Source organism: Mauremys mutica, chromosome 13 (genome assembly GCF_020497125.1).
Source record: "Mauremys mutica isolate MM-2020 ecotype Southern chromosome 13, ASM2049712v1, whole genome shotgun sequence".
Lineage (NCBI taxonomy): Eukaryota > Metazoa > Chordata > Testudines > Geoemydidae > Mauremys > Mauremys mutica.
In genome coordinates this window covers 37,812,239-37,828,726 of record NC_059084.1, presented here as the reverse complement: position 1 = coordinate 37,828,726, position 16,488 = coordinate 37,812,239, and the positions used below count along the sequence as shown (strand labels likewise).

Genomic DNA, 16,488 nt, shown 5'->3' with positions numbered 1-16,488 from the left:
CTGACACCCCAACACCCCCAGGGATATGTGTCCTGTGACTGCCACCTTCAAATCAACAAAAGGATTTAGATGCCTAGTTTCCCACTAATTCTCATGGCCTCCAAATTCCTTAGTGCCTGATAAAATCTCAGCCCTTGGGGTGTTTGGATGCAGAGCTTTGCCTCATGCTCTCTTTCTGCTCTGCTTTTGGAAACTTGATGGCCTGCTAATCAGATGAGAAGAAGCCATTTTTATAGTTCCTCATTAAAGTTCAGGGCTGCCTGCGGAAGGGAGGGTGGTGGGGCTGCTGGTCAGGACTGAAGGAAACCAGCACAAATGTGTCTGTGGGGAGCCCGGGGCAGAGGGACAATAGGGGGCTGCAGGCTGAGATCGAGGGGTATTAGCAGAGCTCTGCGTGTGTGGGTGGGGAGAGCCCAGGGCGGGGACAGCAGGGACCACAGGTCAGGAGTGAGGGGAACCAGCAGAGCTGCGAGTTTCTAGGCTTGGGCCGGATTCGGAAGGTGCCAGTGGGTCAGGACTCAGGCTCTGTCTGCAGCAAATGAAGAGTATTTGTAGCACGCGTCAGCATTGCTATGCTAGCTTTAATCTAGCTAATACAGGTAAGAAGGGCAGTCGAGATATAGTGGCCTGGACTTCAGCAGAGGCTGGTAACCAGAGTAGGTACCCAGGATCTCTGGTGGGCTGGTACTGGGGCAGCTACTCCATGATGAAGCCTGTGCTGCTCACTATTGTTACCCGCACTAGCTGGATTATGACTGGCATAGCTCTGCCCACCTGTGTTGCGTCTCGGTGCCTCTCAGGCGGGCACGGACAGAGCCCAACAATCAATGTGATTGGTAGCAAAGTCATTTATTTCTCTCCAGCATGCTCTTATATACAATTATGGCCGGCAATCAAGCAATTGCTAATTGGTTAATAAGGTACACACAGGCACAGCTATAACGTCATTGAGGGTAATTGTCATCCTGTACAACTTTCTGATTTATTATCCTGTTTACTGCCTACTGGCAGATGAGAACCAGCCCAAGGCCAGCATCTCAGGCACAGCTCACAGCCTAATTAGCTCGTCCTTGAAGTCTAAACACTTAGCTTCTAACATACCCAAACATACCCATCTGCCAGGTCCCCACACACCTGCACTAAAATCACACCTTCATTTGCTGGGTAGACACACCCTGAGATGTTTCTGTGAAGTCCAGGTCTCTAGCAGGACACCTGATATTTATTCTCCACCTATGCCCTGCCTACTATGTCACACCTTTGAATTGCCAGATATCAGGAAGTCCTGCTGACCCAATTGTTTACAGGATTTTCCCGCCCACTCCTCCCGCCTCCAGGTCCTGCTTGGCTCTATATAACCTGCTACACAACGGGAAGGAAGATGAGGGTGAGGTTCAGCTCAGCAATCACTGAGATCCATCACTCTGATGACAGTAAAGGAACAAGGACGTGGGTAAGTTTCAGGAGATTCCACCAGCTGGGAGAGAGGAGAGAACAGTGTCACATGGGGCTGAAACTCCAGGGTTTGTTTCTGGGGGGTGGTATGATCCAGTGGTTAGAGCAGGGGAACTGGGAATCAGGACTCCTGGGTTCTATCTCCACCTCTGGAGGGGAATGGGGAACAGTGGTTAGAGGGGGAAGGCCCTAATCTCAACTGGGGTCTGTGCAGTGCCTGGCACAATGGGGGCCCAGATCTTGGGCAGGGTATTTAGGTGCCATGTGACAAAAATAAAAAACTCTCCCATATTTGGGGCAGAGGGGTGGGAGGGTGAGGCACCCTGAGGGCAGAGTGGGATGAGGTCATGGGTGAGGATGGGCCTTTGGGGGCAAAGTAGGGTGGGAGGGGATAATGGGATACCCAGGCTTCAGGCTTAGGAGGTTCCAGGGAGGAGGCAGATCCCCACCCATGCTGTCTCCATCCATCTCCCCCTCTCCCCACTGCAGGTTGATCCAGTGACAGAGATGGCCATGGCCCCGAGGGGGCCTGTACTCCTGCTGCCCCTTGTCCTGCTGACCACTGGCCTGGCCCAGCTCACCGAAGGCGCCAGCTACCAGCAGTTTGTGAACCAGCACATTGACTTCCCCAGGTCCAGAGTCCCCAACAACCAGAACTACTGCGACCTCCTGATGCAGCGCAGGGGCCTGACCCACCTTGTCTGCAAACCCATCAACACCTTCATCCACGAGCCCGCTGGCCAGCTCCGAGACATCTGCGGACGCGGAGGGAGACACATCAAGAGGAACCTCTATGACAGCAAAAGAACTTTCCGTGTCACCACGTGCCGGGAGACACCTGGCTCCCGCCCGAGGCACTGTAGATACAGGGCCTCAGTTCGCGTCACCAGGGTCCGCGTGGCTTGTAACTCTAATCTGCCCGTGCACTTAGAGCCAACATACTTGTCATGAGCAGGAAGCAGGGGATCCCTCTTGCCCCCTGGCCCCACTTTGCTCCTGAGGTTGCTAGGGGCTCCCCTGCCCCATCCTTGCCTCTCCTGAGCAGCACCCACCATGAGTCTCCACAGGGGCAATCAGTGTGTCCCCTTATCCCATGAGCCGGCAGGTTGGGGCCTGCAGGGGGATTTCCAAGGCTGGGTGCCCAGTTCCCATCCACACGAGTGAAAATCTGGGTGCCCAGTCCCCCCAGCTGGCACTGAGAATCTCAGACTAATTTGGTTTGGGTGCCCTCTTTTAGTCTCCCAAGATAGACCAAAATTCCCATGAACCCCTTGACAGCTGCCTGTTCTCCATCCCACCCTCTGCTGCCCCTAGTGCCCATTATACTGTGCAGCCCTTCCCCATCCCTGATCCACTGGATGCTGTGTGGATGTTGTCTCAGGCTGAGCCCTGGGGAAGCTGTCACTGAGTTCAATTTTCTCGCTGCTTCTTGCAATAAAATACTTTCCTGCAAACGCAGAATGAGGGGAGAGTTTTTGTGGGGGTTGGGTGCAGAGTCACTGGTTTTCCAGCGTTATTTAACCCTAGCAGCATGTCAGAAATCCAGCTAGATTGCTCAGAGGGATCAGGGAATGGGATAAGGTGCAGAGGCTCCGATCCAGCCCTAGGGGACCAGCTGGCTCAGGGGGCTGGGGAGTGCAATCCGGGGCCTTTCCTCTTTAGGGGGCCCTGGCTCTGACCTGGCCCCAGAACTGGCTGGCTCAAGGGGGTGGGGATTGGATATGAGGCCTTTCCCTTTCAGAGGCCCTGCCGCTAGTCCCTGTGTGGCCACAGGCTGGGCGGCTCGGTGGCACATGGGGAACGGGGTACAGGAGGGCGCCACCTGCAATGCTGACCCAGCTCGGCAGGGTCTGACTGGCGCCAGGTGCGTGTCAGGGACGGGGATCTGGGAATAAAGAGGTTTCCTCTGAGGTTTGCCAGTGAATGGCTCAGGTGCCTGGAGCCAAAGTCTCTATGGGGCTGGAAGGGTCCCTGTGCCCCACAGACACCTCTTGGGCTGTGCCCCAGGCAGGTTTGCAGTAGGGAGGCAGAGCTGGCCTATCCTGCCCCTGCCCCTTCACCCACTGCTCTGCAGCTCCCAGGGCACGTACAGCAGCCATCACCACCGCAGTGCCCCTTTGCTGTGACACAGCACTCGGCCCCCAAGCCCTTTACACAGACCGGGCCACACACCCAGGGAAACAGAAACAGGGTCTGAGCTGGAGCAGATCGTAGTTGCTGGACAGAGGGGTAACCAGGCTGGAACCGGGAGCAGTGCGTGGGTTCGGGTTCCCCTACCAGCCGCTGGGAAAGTGGCACCGGACCTGACCAGGGACTGGAAGCCTGTCTGGAGCGGCATGAGGACAGCTGATCCATTGGGACTGTGATACCCCCGGGGGCGAAACACAGAGAGTGGCCAGACTGGAGGGCCAAAGTCCGAAGAAGGAGCACGCTGAGAGAGAGAGGGGCCATGGGGACAGCACATGACAGAAGAGGGGCGCAGACTTGAATGGAGCTAATCCCCTTTGCGGCCAGGGGGAGGCGCCCTAGCAACATGTACACATACACATAGAGACACATGGAGAACTAGACACAAACCCATACAAATACACGTGCCAATTTACACCTCCCAGCAGCCCACACCTCAACAGGACTCCTCCCCTCCCACTGGGGACAGCAGAGCATATGGACACACACGCACATTCACACACCCACACAAACACCCTCACACACGGCTGGTACCATTTCTGGCCACATTCCCCAGAAGGAGCAGCCATGTTCTGTCGTAACGTCCCAGGGCACAGCATCTTGCTGTGATGTCCGCCCCACCCCCCACCAGCTCTTTGCACTTCCCAGGATTGGGAGCAGGGCTGGGGGGCAGGAAGGATAGTGGAGCCAAGAGGCAGAACTCAAATAAGGCTCATGCAAAGAACGGAATGAGAGAGACTGACTCTGGGTGGGGGGTTGGAATCCTGAGGGTTAATTCTCAGATGTTCCCTGGTACAAAACTCTCCCTGCCCATCTGAAAGAGCAAGGAACATCCTGGTGAGATGCAAACCTCACAACGCTTGGTTCCCAAGGCCGGGCGTTACCTGCTGAGCGATGGAGCCAGCTGTCAGAGAGAGGCAGAGGGAAAGAGAGATGCAGACTGGGTGATATTTTGCAGCGATTTCCCCTGGGCTCCCAGCCAGGGCTCTCCCTGGCAAATGCCCCAGTCTGGGCTGGGCTGCAAGGCTGATTGGTTTGCCCACAGGCTTGTGGCTGGGTGACAAGGGGCAGGACCTGCTAGATACACACACACACACAGTCAGTCTCACGCACTCTACAGAAGGCAGCCGCCCTTGGCTGCATGGAGACTCACCATTGTCCTCCCCATAGGACGGCCTCCGGGAGCAAGGTGCTGCACTTTAGCTCTGTGTAGCTAGGTGAAGTGACACCAGGTGGGGGCCTCGGGCTGACCTTGGCCAGCTACATGGAGGTGAAATGTACCTGGGCTTCGTCGCCAGGAGGATCGCACACCTGGTTTGGCTTGTTTCCCCTGGTGAAGAGTCACCAGCTGTATGTTGCTTGTCTCCGCCCAGGGATCACACAGTTGTGCATGTGGTGGCATGTTCATCTGAACCCCAACCCCAGCTCCCTCTGAGGGGGCCAGGAAGACTGTGTGAAATGCAGCCCAGTGACTGCCGGAGAGGCTGGGAGCAGCTTGGCAGAAGCTTCTCCGCAGCCAGCTGGGAAGAAGCTGTGAGGACAGGATGGGAACAGAGGGTCAGGGACCCGGGGAAGACTCTGACGGGCAGGGACAGGAAAGTGGCAGGAGCCCGGAGGAAGGGTCTGGCTCCCCCTAGCTCTCCTCAGACCGGGGGAAGAAGAGAAGGCTGCCAGGGACACCAAAGACAAGCCCCGGATGGGGGCCTCCTCAGCATGGAGGCCACCAAACATGGGGTTTCCCTGTGGTTTGGGCTGGACTCTGGATTACCCTGAAAGGGGCAAGAGGAGCAGGTCACAGCTGCCAAGGGGCCCCCAGAGGCCTAGCCGGCTGGTCAGCAGGACTGGAGTGGGGAGAAGCACCCGGCTGCGAGGGCGGGCCTGGATGGTGAGTCTCTTTGCCATGGGGGTACCTGCTGGGGAAGATCTCCAAGCTCCGGAGAAGCGTTCCAGCTCCCTGCAGGCTCTGGGGCCTGGGGAGTTTCCATGGTCAGTTCCAGAGCTGGGAACAGAACCCGGCTCCCAGCCCCCTTGTCCCGATCAGCAGCAGGAGATGGGCGTGGTGGCGGGAGAGCAGGCTGGAGGAGTGTGTGTGTAGGCACTGGGGAGGGGTTCCAGCTGCAGGCGAGGTGGGAGTGGGGGGACCGCAGGTTGAGAGAGATCAGGCAGGGTTCCCAGCAGTAGGACAGGGGGTTTGTGGGGGGAGTTTACCCCTTCTCCTGGGAGCCCTGTGAATCAGGAGACTCACATGACACCCTCAGGAAAGAATTGCACCACAGCCAAGCACTGTGCTGGGAGCCGGGCCAGGTGACTAGCCCAATTAGCGGTTCTGTGGCTTCTCTCTTGGAGCACAGTCCTTAGCCTCACAGTTCAGATTTCACTCAGATCTTGTCTTTAAGAGAATTAACTAAAAGTCCCTTTCACCCTATGACACTTCCTGGTGTACCCAGGGTTGTGTGGTGCCTCACCCCCACCCCCACCCTTTGTGTGAGGCCGGCTTGCCGGGAAAGCAGCAGCCTCTGGGAACACAAGCGGTAATTTGCAGGCCTCGTTCTCTCTGCACATATGAGCTGTAGGCACTTGCCCAGCCTCCAGCCCTCTGGAGTGCCCATCCCCGTTCCACCAGGCGCTCTTGGAGCATCTGGGTTTGTGGTTCCCAAAGGAAATTGGTAAGAGTCACTCAGGATCATCACTGAGATCCATAGGGCAAAGAAGAATGAGTGGATGAGCACAGAACCGAGGTTCAAGTGACGAGAGCCAGAATATTGGACACAAAGGGTGACGTATAAGACAACATCATAAGGTGCTTTCTAGATACTAAACCCAACAAACAAAGAATTCCCCTGCCACCTACAAGTTCTTATCCCCGAGTTCTTTCCCCAGCAGTTTCAACCAGGGTGGTCATGACCCCACCTCAGAAAATCAAGCCCTCCGGCAGCTTGTCCTGCAGGAATAACTGTGTCGTCTGCTGCCCTTCCTAGGCATAGTTCCAAAAGTTCATTGTCTTACCCCTAACAAGGAGTGCTGTTAATTCCTGGTAATGTGACCAGCCAGAGAGAGAGAGACGCATCTGTCAGGAGAATGTGGATCGCTCTTTGGGGGCCTGTCTTCACCCACAGACCAAGAGAAACATAATTTTTAGCAGAGATACATAACTCCTTAAATCTCCCCCAGGAATATGTCTTGCAACGATTCACGTGGCCAGTCAGATGCTGGCTTTTATTACAGACCCCTACATGACATTTTCAGGCCTGTCTGACAGTGTGTGAAACAGAAACCTTAGTGGAAGATATCATTAATTAACTGACCAATTAATTCCCCTCCTCTTGGCCCACTTCCTTCCTTACCCTATTTGTGTTTCAGTTTCTCTGTACATAAAATAAAGATAAGGCAGAATAAGACGTAAAACCAGTTGGATTTTTATAAACAAATTTGATTTGTTTGCAAATGGTAATACAAATAATTGAAATATTTTAAGCATTTATATGGTATATAATGAAATGTTTCAAGTGTAATTAAGGTTAGGTAGCACATTATTACCACATAGATGTAGTTTGTTGTGTGTGTGTGTGTGTGTGTGTGAAATTAAAATTTAATAAAAATTTAATAGGAAAAAAACCCCAACGAATTACCCAATTAATTATCAACTTTATTAATATTCCTACAGGGAGCTGCCCCAGGGACCTTCCCTAGCTCCTTATTGGCTGAGTAGAAGTTGCCCCCAAAGGGCAGGAGCTGGAATCTCCCCATGTGATATTTGAATGCCGCTCCCAGCTGCTTTTTTGGCAATGAATCGCTGACAGAGAGCGGAGCTGAGATGATGATGATGGACCAGCTGGCAAGGGGACAGCAGCCAGAACCTCAGAGTAGGGGTGGGCTGACGACCACCGCTCTGGGGTTTCCACCACCAGCTCCTTGCCAGCTGGCTTCTCAGCCCGCTGCCGGCTTGGGGTTCCTTCCCCTAGGCCAGCAGCGGGCGCTGAGTGGGACTGCGGCAGGGGGGACCCCAGCTGGCAAGGGGCCAGCAGCGGGAACCCCAGAGCAGCGGTAGGCTGAGCAGCTCAGCCCGCCACCACTCTGGGGTTTCCACCACCAGCTCCTTGCCAGCTGGGGTCTCATCCCGCTGCCAGCCTGGGGTTCCATCCCCCAGGCCAGCAGCGGGTGCTGAGTGGGACCCCGGCTGGTAAGGGGTCAGCAGCGGGAACCCCAGAGTGGGGGCGGGCTGAGCAGCTCAGCCCGCCCCGCGTGCCATGAAAAATTGGCTCGTGTGCCACCTTCGGCACGCGTGCTGTAGGTTGCCGACCCCTGATTTAGACCAACAAACCACTTGTGCAGAAAGGCCTGCAGCCAGCACCTCACCTCTAATTGTCACCACATGGTGCTCTCATTGCACAGACAATGGAGCCTTTGTGCCACCTGCTGGTGCACAGACAATGGAGCCTTTGTGCCACCTGCTGGTGCAACTTCATCATCATCATCTCATGTAGCCCCACTCACCTTGCTTCCAGTTGGAGGTCCAGTGCAGGCCCCCTGCCAGACAGGGTCCAGGCTTCCAGCCCTGCTCAGCCGTACCAGCTGCCAGCTCCACTCACTTCAGCTACTGATCTGGGGTTCCAGCCGCTGACCTCCTGCCAGCCGGTTATCAACTTATAACCTCAGAGGCCTGTGTGCAGCTTAAAGTATCTAAATAGGTGCCACCAGACATTGGAAAACTCAGCAAGGAAAAGCAAGGGGAAGGATCACACTACACTAATAAGATCTGCATTTTAATTTAATTTTAAATAAAGCTTCTGAAACATTTTGAAAACCTTGTTTACTTTACATATAACAGTAGTTTGGTTTATATATTATAGACTTATAGAGAGACCTTCTAAAAAATGTTCAAATGTATTACCAGCGCGCGAAGCCGTAAATTAGAGTGTATACATGAAGACTCGGTACACCACTGCTGAAAGGTTGCCGACCCCTGATCTAAATCTAAGGGATATGGGTTTCATTTTGAGTGGACGAGGTCGGGGTCTGAATCCTGGATGAGCCCATCTCTTTGAAGTTTGTGCTGTCAGGAAGACAATTATTACTGGAGATGCAAATTGGTCAAAAACAAATTGTAAAAATCTATCTATCCAAACACACAACCTGTTTTTAATCTGGCAAAATGTGAAGTCATACATCCAGGAAGAAACCAGGAGGGCAATCCTGGTAGGGTGGGGGACTCTACCCTGGGAAGCAGTGTCTTCAAAAAAGATTTGGTGGATAATTATCTGCTCATGAGCTCCCAGCGGGACACTGTAGCTGGAAGGGCTAATGTGGGATGCATAGATAGTGAAATCTCAAGTAAAAGAAGAGGGATTAATTTGCTCAATTTAATTGGGCACTGGTGCAACTGCTGCTGGAATGCCGTGTCCAGTTCTGGTGTCAGCAAATTGAAGAAGGATATTGATAATTTGGAGAGGGTTCAGAGAAGAGCCATGAGAAAGATTAAAGACCAGATAACATGCTGTATGGTGAGAGACTCAAAGGAGCTCAATCTATTTAGCTGAACAAAGAGAAGGGGTGACTTGAGCACAGTCTATAAGTACCTGTATGGGGAATAAATATTTGATACCGAACTCTTCAGTCTAGCAGATAACATGATTCAATGGCTGGAAGAGGAAGCTAGACAAATTGAGAAGGAAATAAGCTGGTTGCAGGAGCTGAAAGGGTCTGGGTAGATCAGTCTTCGAGCAGGGACCCGGGGAGCTGCAAGGACTAAGGCAGGTAGTTGCTGGCAGGGACCACGGAAGTGAGGGAATAGCTGCTGGCTGGCTTCCAATACTCACTTAAGACAGGCTACAGGGAAGTGCAAAGGGAAATACAGTTAGTTAAAGAGATGTGGCACATGGCTGCCTCTTACAGGGTCCCTGGGCTGGGACCCAGGGTACTGGGTGAACCTGGGTCCCACCCCCCTGTGATGGTGTACCCCATAAGTCTCCATGAGAATATGCTTATGAATGTATATATGATATAACTGGAATATGGTTTATGCTACTTATGCCATGTAACATCTCTCTGTAAAGGTTATGATCTACTGAATACATTCTTCCTATTTGTATGCATCATTTTTGTACCTGAAGTTAGGAATACTAGCTGTATACTTGCTTGATTTCTAAGTAACCTTAGTTAAGCATTTAGTCAGCTTCATTTGAAAGGAATGTGCAAATTAATGTGCCCAATCAAGAACCACTTAAACCAACAATGAATTCGAAGATGCCAATCCACATCGGAGCTTTCCCAGGAATGTGCTTGGCTGGTAAGAAACTCAGTCATGCATGGAAATGTGACTTGCCCATGTGACTCCAAAACTCCATCTTGGAGCTGAATTTTGCATAGGAAAGAGGAGGGGGTCTCCACCCACAAGAGAAAGTCTCCTTAAATCCCTGGGAGACCCCTCCATTTTGTCTTCAGCTTTCTAAAGAGATATCCTCTCCACCCCCTAGGATACCCAGAAGAAACTGGAACAAAGGATAGTAACTACAGGGGGTGTGAGTGATTGCTAGATCCAGACTAGAAGGAGACTAGTCTGTAAAAGGAAGCTTACTGGAATTCCTCTAAGGGTGAGGTTTTTAGCTGTACTCAGTTTTCTTACTGTATTAGACTCAGACGTGCATGTTTCATTTTATTTTGCTTGATAATTCACTTTGTTCTGTCTGTTACTACTTGGAACCACTTAAATCCTACTTTCTGTATTTAATAAAATCACTTTTTACTTATTAATTAACTCAGAGAATATATTAATACCTGGAGGTGTGGGCAAACAGCTGTGCATATCTCTCTATCAGTGTTATAGAGGATGAACAATTTATGAGTTTACCCTGCATAAGCTTTATACAGGGTAAAACAGATTTATTTGGGGTTTGGACCCTATTGGGAGTTGGACATCTGAGTGTTAAAGACAGGAACACTTCTGTCAGCTGCTTTCAGTTGTCTGCAGCTTTGGGGCACGTGGTTCAGACCCTGGGTCTGTGTTGGAGCAGACGGGCATGTCTGGCTCAGCAAGACAGGGTGCTGGAGGCCCGAGCTGGCAGGGAAAGCATGGGCAGAAGTAGTCTTGGCACATCAGTTGGCAGCCCCAAGGGGGTTTCTGTGATCCAACCCGTCACCCCCACCCCCAACAAGGGGATGTAGACAAGCTCAGGGAAGGGACTGTCCGTGGAACTGTTACTTCCAGAAGGGAGCTGAATTGCGGTTGACCCAGCTGGAGAGCTGGGGTCAGAGGACTAAAGGGCAGGCAAAGAGCATCCAGGGAGGAAGCCTTTCACATGTACACTGGCCAGCTAGAGTACTGACCTCGGCCTGTTGGTCAGATTGAGCACCAGAGCGTGGGGTGGGGGTGGGGGCTACAGAGATGTTGGAGCTCGCAGAGGGCAACAGACATTACTGAGGGCTCTGAGATAGGCCTGGTTGGACAGTTTACCCCAGAGGGGAGGGCAACGTAGGCAGCTTAGCCAGAGGACTGAGTCGCAAAAGACCCTCCAAGAGATCCATCGGCCGGAGGGGGCACTTGTCAGAGGTGGGTGCCGGCCTGCTGAAAAGAACTGAGTGATTGCAGGCACCCTTGACCAGAGACAGGCGGCGCTAGTGGGAGGCAAGTGCCGATCCTGTTACAGTAATACAGTAATTACTTTGCAGGTTTCAGGTTTTATTGAGTTTAGGGAGCACAGAGAATGGCAGGCAAGAGGAAAATATTCAAAACTGATGAAGAGAACAACGACAAATATAACACTTAACATGACAAAAGTGAAGATTATCCATTCTTAGAGTGAATACGCAACACCGGCAGGGTGAAACTGGTGGATAGTTCTTAACGAAAGGACAGAGTTTGACATGACTGCTATTTGTGGCAGCTGGGAAATGACATGTGGGATCGGGTCGGGGCTGGGAAGGGGCGGCTATACTGTATCATGGGCACTAGGGGGCAGCAGAGGGTGGGGGTGGGGAAGGGGTGGCTATACTGTATAATGGGCACTAGGGGCAGCAGAGGGTGGGGGCGGGGAAGGGGAGGCTATACTGTATAATGGGCACTAGGGGCAGCAGAGGGTGGGGGTGGGGAAGGGGCGGCTATACTGTATAATGGGCACTAGGGGCAGCAGAGGGTGGGGGTGGGGAAGGGGCGGCTATACTGTATAATGGGCACTACGGGCAGCAGAGGGTAGGGGTGGGGAAGGGGCGGCTGTACTGTATAATGGGCACTAGGGGCAGCAGAGGGTGAGGGAAGGAAATTTGTCCTGTACAATTTGACCTGTGTTCAGAGTTAGGTGAGGAGCCACCTCTTTTGTGTGGTGACTGTCACAAAGGAGCCGGAGCCAGATGGGAGGAAGCAGCAGGGTCCCCTGCCTGCCCTCCATGCCTAGCGCTGGCCCTATATGCTCGTCACATAAAAAGCAGGGAGACGATTCAAGCAGGCGATGACGATTTTTTGTGATACGCTGGTCCCGGTGTAAGAGAAGCTCCAGGGGTTCAATGTGCAGATGGTGATGCTGAAGGGATTCTTGCTCTCGTACTGGTAGGGCCCGGCGGATAACCCAGCCGTTGTGCAGACTTTTCTGATATCCTTTTCCTCCGCATGGATGAAGGTGTTGCTGTATTTCAAGTACATCACCCGGTCCCACATCATCTTGTTGCAATAGGCGTTGTTGTTGGTGGAGACGGTCTTGGGGAAGTCCGCATGTTTTCTCCGGAATACGTCATTCAGTGGGTTCCACCTCTGTCCGAGGGTCAGAGCCACAGAGGCAGCCAGCAGGGCGAGGGTCAGCAGGAGCACAGGGCAGGGTCCCCTCAGAGCCATGTCTGTGTCTGTTGCTGGATTGACCTGCAGCGGGGACACAAGGGGGAGATGGTTCGGGGTGGGGATCTGCCTCCTCCGTGGAACCTGTTGGGCCCAAAGCCTCTTCTCTCTCCCATCCCACTCTGCCCCCAAAGCCCAGCCCCCTCCTTGTAACAAGGAGGAGGGAAAAATTGTTCTCCTTAACCTCTGAGGATAGGACAAGAAGCAATGGGCTTAAACTGCAGCAAGGGAGGTTTAGGTTGGACATTAGGAAAAACTTCCTAACTGTCAGGGTGGTTAAGCACTGGAATAAATTGCCTAGAGAGGTTGTGGAGTCTCCATCATTGGGGATTTTTAAGAGCAGGTTAGACAAACACCTGTCAGGGATGGTCTAGATAGTACTTAGTCCTGCCTTGAGTGCAGGGGACTGGACTAAATGACCTCTCGAGGTCCCTTCCAGTCCTATGATTCTATGATTATTCCCTCCCCACTATGCGGCACGTTGCACTGAGCCCCACTAACATCAGCCCCTACACCCTGTCCTCTCTCCCACTGCTCCCCACGCTCTGAACCCAGGAGTCCTGGCTCCGAGCTCTTCTTCCATAGCCACTGGATCATGCTGCCTCTCAGAAAGAAACCCTGCAATAGAATCCCAATATGAAACTGTTCTTTCCTCGCTCCCAGCTGGTGGAATCTCCTGCAACTTACCTAAGTCCTTGTTCCTTCACTGTCAACAGAACAATGGATCCCAGCGTCTGTTGAGCTGAACCTCGCCCTGATCCTCCTGACTGTCTCGGGGCGGGTTATATAGAGCCCAGCTAGGTACGTAGGGGGAGGAGAGGGAGGGGAAAACAATAAACAATTGGGTAAGGACAATTTCCTGATATCTTGCAATTAAAAGTAGTGGCCCAGCAGGCAGGGCAAGGGTACGGATTAGACAGCACGTGTCCTACCAGAGATGTGGGATCCTCCAAAACATCTCAGGGTGTGTCTACCCACCTTTGCTGCCCCTAGTGCCCATTATATTGTATAGCTGCCCCTTCCCATCACTTACCTATGTCATGGTAGGTTAATGTTGGGAAAAGATTGTGTCAGGCTGAGCTCTGGAAGCTGTGACTGAGCTGGATTCACTTACTGCTCCCTGTTATAAGACACTTACTGCAAATCCCAAATGTCTGGGGTGCATTTGTAAGGGCCTCGGTGTGTCAAAAAAATAAAAAATCTCTTAAAAAACAGAGAACCTGCTGCGGACCTCCTGTGTCTCTCCCCCTACAACACAGTCACTCTGGATTCATAGATTCTAAGGACAGAATAGTTATAATCTAGTCTGACCTCCCATATAGCATAGGGCAGAGAACTGCCCCAAAATACTTCCTAAATTAGATCTTTTAGAAAAACATCCTGTCTTGATTTAACAACTTGTCATCGATGGAGACTCCACCACAACTTTTGGTAAATTGTTCCAATGGTTAATTACCCTCACCATTCAAAATGTTCATCTTGTTTCCTGTTTGGGTCGTGTGAGACCTTCCTCTGCTAGACTGAAGAGCCCATTATTAAATATTTGTTCCCCATGTGGGTAATTTTAGACTGTGATCAAGTCACCCCTGAACTTTCTCTTTGTTAAACTAAACAGATTGAGCTCCTTGTATCTACCACTCTAAGACAGGTTTTCTAATCCTTTAGTCATTCTCGTGGCTCTTCTCTGAACCCTCTGCAATTTTTCAGCCTCCTTCTTCAATCATGGGCACCAGAACTAAACACAATATTCCAGTGGCACCCAAATACACAGGTCAAATAGCCTCTCTGCTCCTACTGAAGATTCCTCTTTCCTTTCATCCCACGATCCCATTAATCCTTTTGGCTGCAGCATTGCACTGGAGGCTCATGTAGGGCCAAGAATCAATCCCTGTGGGACTTCACAAAAAACACATCCACTCCACAGAATCATAGGACATGAAGGGACCATGAGACGTCATCTAGTCCAGTCCCCTGTAGTCATGGGAGGACGAAGTATTATTTAGACCATTCCTGACAGGCGTTTGTCTAACCTGCACTTAAAAATCCAGTGACGGAGATTCCATAACCTCCCATGTGAATTCTGTATTGTTCTAACTTCGTAATCAAAATATTGTGCTTTAGCAAGCCAAACGCATAATAGAAGTCTATGTATATTATGTCAACACTATCGCCTTTATCAACCAAACTTGTAATCTCATAAAAAAAGATATCAAGTTAGTCTGACAGGGTCGATTTTCCGTAAACCCATGTCGATTGGCATCAATGACATTACCCTCCTTATTTCTTTAATAATCAAATCCCAGATTAGCTACTTCATTATCTTGCCCAGGATCGATGTCAGGCTGGCAGGTCTATAATTACCTGCCTTTTTAAATATTGACACACCCTTTTTAAATATTGGCACAAAATCAGCATTCTTCCAGTCTTCTGGAACTTCCCCAGTGCTCCAAGACTTATTGAAAATCCACATTGATGGTCCAGTGAGCTCCTACCCAATTCTTAACCTGTTTCAATACATAAAACAACCTCTCACTGTCAGAAATATTCCCCCTCGGAAAAGTGATTCCACAATTAACCAGGTGTTAGTTTGTGGAATCCATTTATGTAGCCCTTAGAGAGACAAGGTGGGAGAGGTAGTGTATTTTGTTTAATCAACTTCTGCGGGTGAAAACAACAAGCTTTCGAGATTACACATAGCTCTGTTTATGCTTGAACTATCCACCTTGTCTCTCTAACTCCTGAGACCAACGCAGCTACAACAACATTGCAAACAACATATGTGAACCTTATGGATTCTGATTGATTGTATGAGCTCTGAATATGGTCTGAACATTATGCAAAATGCTAAATCCCAGTGTATATTTGAAGCCACTGTTTGCTAGCACAGACAGGTCACGTATCTCCCACACCCTGATTGGAAGCTACTATTGGACAATCAAAGGTCATTAACCTCTGCTGCGGTAGAATAATGGGGGTGCCAAAGAGTGTGGGTCCTGGTTGATAGTCAGCTGAACAAGAGCTCCTAGTATGATGCTGTGGCCAAAAGAGGTAAATAGGGGAATCTCCAGGAAGGAGTAGAGAGGTCATTTTACCTTGGTGTTGGGCACTGGTGCAACCACTGCTGGAGAACAGTGTCCAGTTCTGATTTCGGACCTACTACACACCACTCCTCTCATGGATGGGGAGATAGAACCCAGGAGTCAGGGCTCCCAGCCTCTCTTGTCCTAACCTACTGGATCCTATAAAGAATAAAACCAAGATTGCTGGCCTCAACTCCCACCCTGCTCAGGTCCCAAATCCCACCAGATGCAAGGAACTGAGAGGACCTCTTTAAAGCTGATGAGACTCTAGAAGTGAAGGAGTGTAACAGGGACCAACATGACCTCCTAAGCAAAATCAGGACAAGAGCTTGTTCAGAAGCTTCTACGAGACCAAAGAAACACGGCCCCTAAACTCCCAGTTTGCATGGTGATAACACCTGACCTCCTTCCCAGCTTGGCGGGTCCATCATTTCTACCTGCCAGATATGTTCATGGCAATAACAACCTCCCACAGTCCTGTAGCATCTGCCAGTCCTGCTCCCACATAGGGATGGGCACAGATGTAATTACAGAGGGAGATAGAGGGGTGTGTCGGGGATGGGTGGATAGAGAGCAATTTTTGTACTGATGTAGCTATTAGTCCAGTGCTTTCCTAGTGTGCATGCAAGTAGAGCAGTATAACCAAGCTTTATACCTGTCAGCGACCAGGACATGAGCACTTGTGGCTTGTGGTTGGAGCAGGAGTCATGCCTAGTGGTTAGAGAAGGAGCTGGTAGTCAGGAATTGGAACTGAAGGTTGGGACCAGGGGGTTACTCGGAGTAAGATAAGGTAGGGGTAAGGCTGAGGTTAAGGCAGGAGCCAGGCTGGGTCCCAGGCAGGAGCAGGACTGAAACTAGACAGAAAAGGAACGATTGTGATCATGGAGGAATGCTTTGAGCGGTCGTTGAACTGCTGCTGTGGGGCTTAAGTGCCTGTCTGCTGAC

At 51.3% G+C, this 16,488-nt stretch overlaps 2 protein-coding genes across 2 annotated transcripts; one reads left to right on the top strand and one right to left on the bottom strand.

Moving 5' to 3' along the window:
* The first annotated feature begins 1,393 nt into the window (after positions 1-1,393).
* LOC123347912 (ribonuclease-like) lies at positions 1,394-2,502 on the top strand. Its single transcript, XM_044985104.1, has 2 exons — positions 1,394-1,453; positions 1,945-2,502. Exon 2 carries the CDS (start codon positions 1,963-1,965, stop codon positions 2,404-2,406), a length of 444 nt encoding a protein of 147 aa, XP_044841039.1. The 5' UTR covers positions 1,394-1,453; positions 1,945-1,962; the 3' UTR covers positions 2,407-2,502.
* Positions 2,503-12,037: 9,535 nt separating this feature from the next.
* LOC123348355 (ribonuclease-like) lies at positions 12,038-14,711 on the bottom strand. Its single transcript, XM_044985873.1, has 2 exons — positions 14,688-14,711; positions 12,038-12,487 (listed from the first exon to the last, which is right to left on the bottom strand). The coding sequence occupies exons 1-2, from the start codon at positions 14,709-14,711 to the stop codon at positions 12,038-12,040; spliced, it is 474 nt and encodes a 157-aa protein (XP_044841808.1).
* Between the last annotated feature and the right edge of the window lie 1,777 nt (positions 14,712-16,488).

Coding starts and splice junctions, on each gene's coding strand:
- LOC123347912 (XM_044985104.1), top strand. CDS start 1,963: ATGGCCATGGCCCCGAGGGGGCCTGTACTCCTGCTGCCCCTTGTCCTG.
- LOC123348355 (XM_044985873.1), bottom strand. CDS start 14,711: ATGGGTTTACGGAAAATCGACCCT. Junction 12,488..14,687: donor GTTTACGGAAAATCGACCCT/GTCAGACTAACT, acceptor TCCCCGCTGCAG/GTCAATCCAGCAACAGACAC.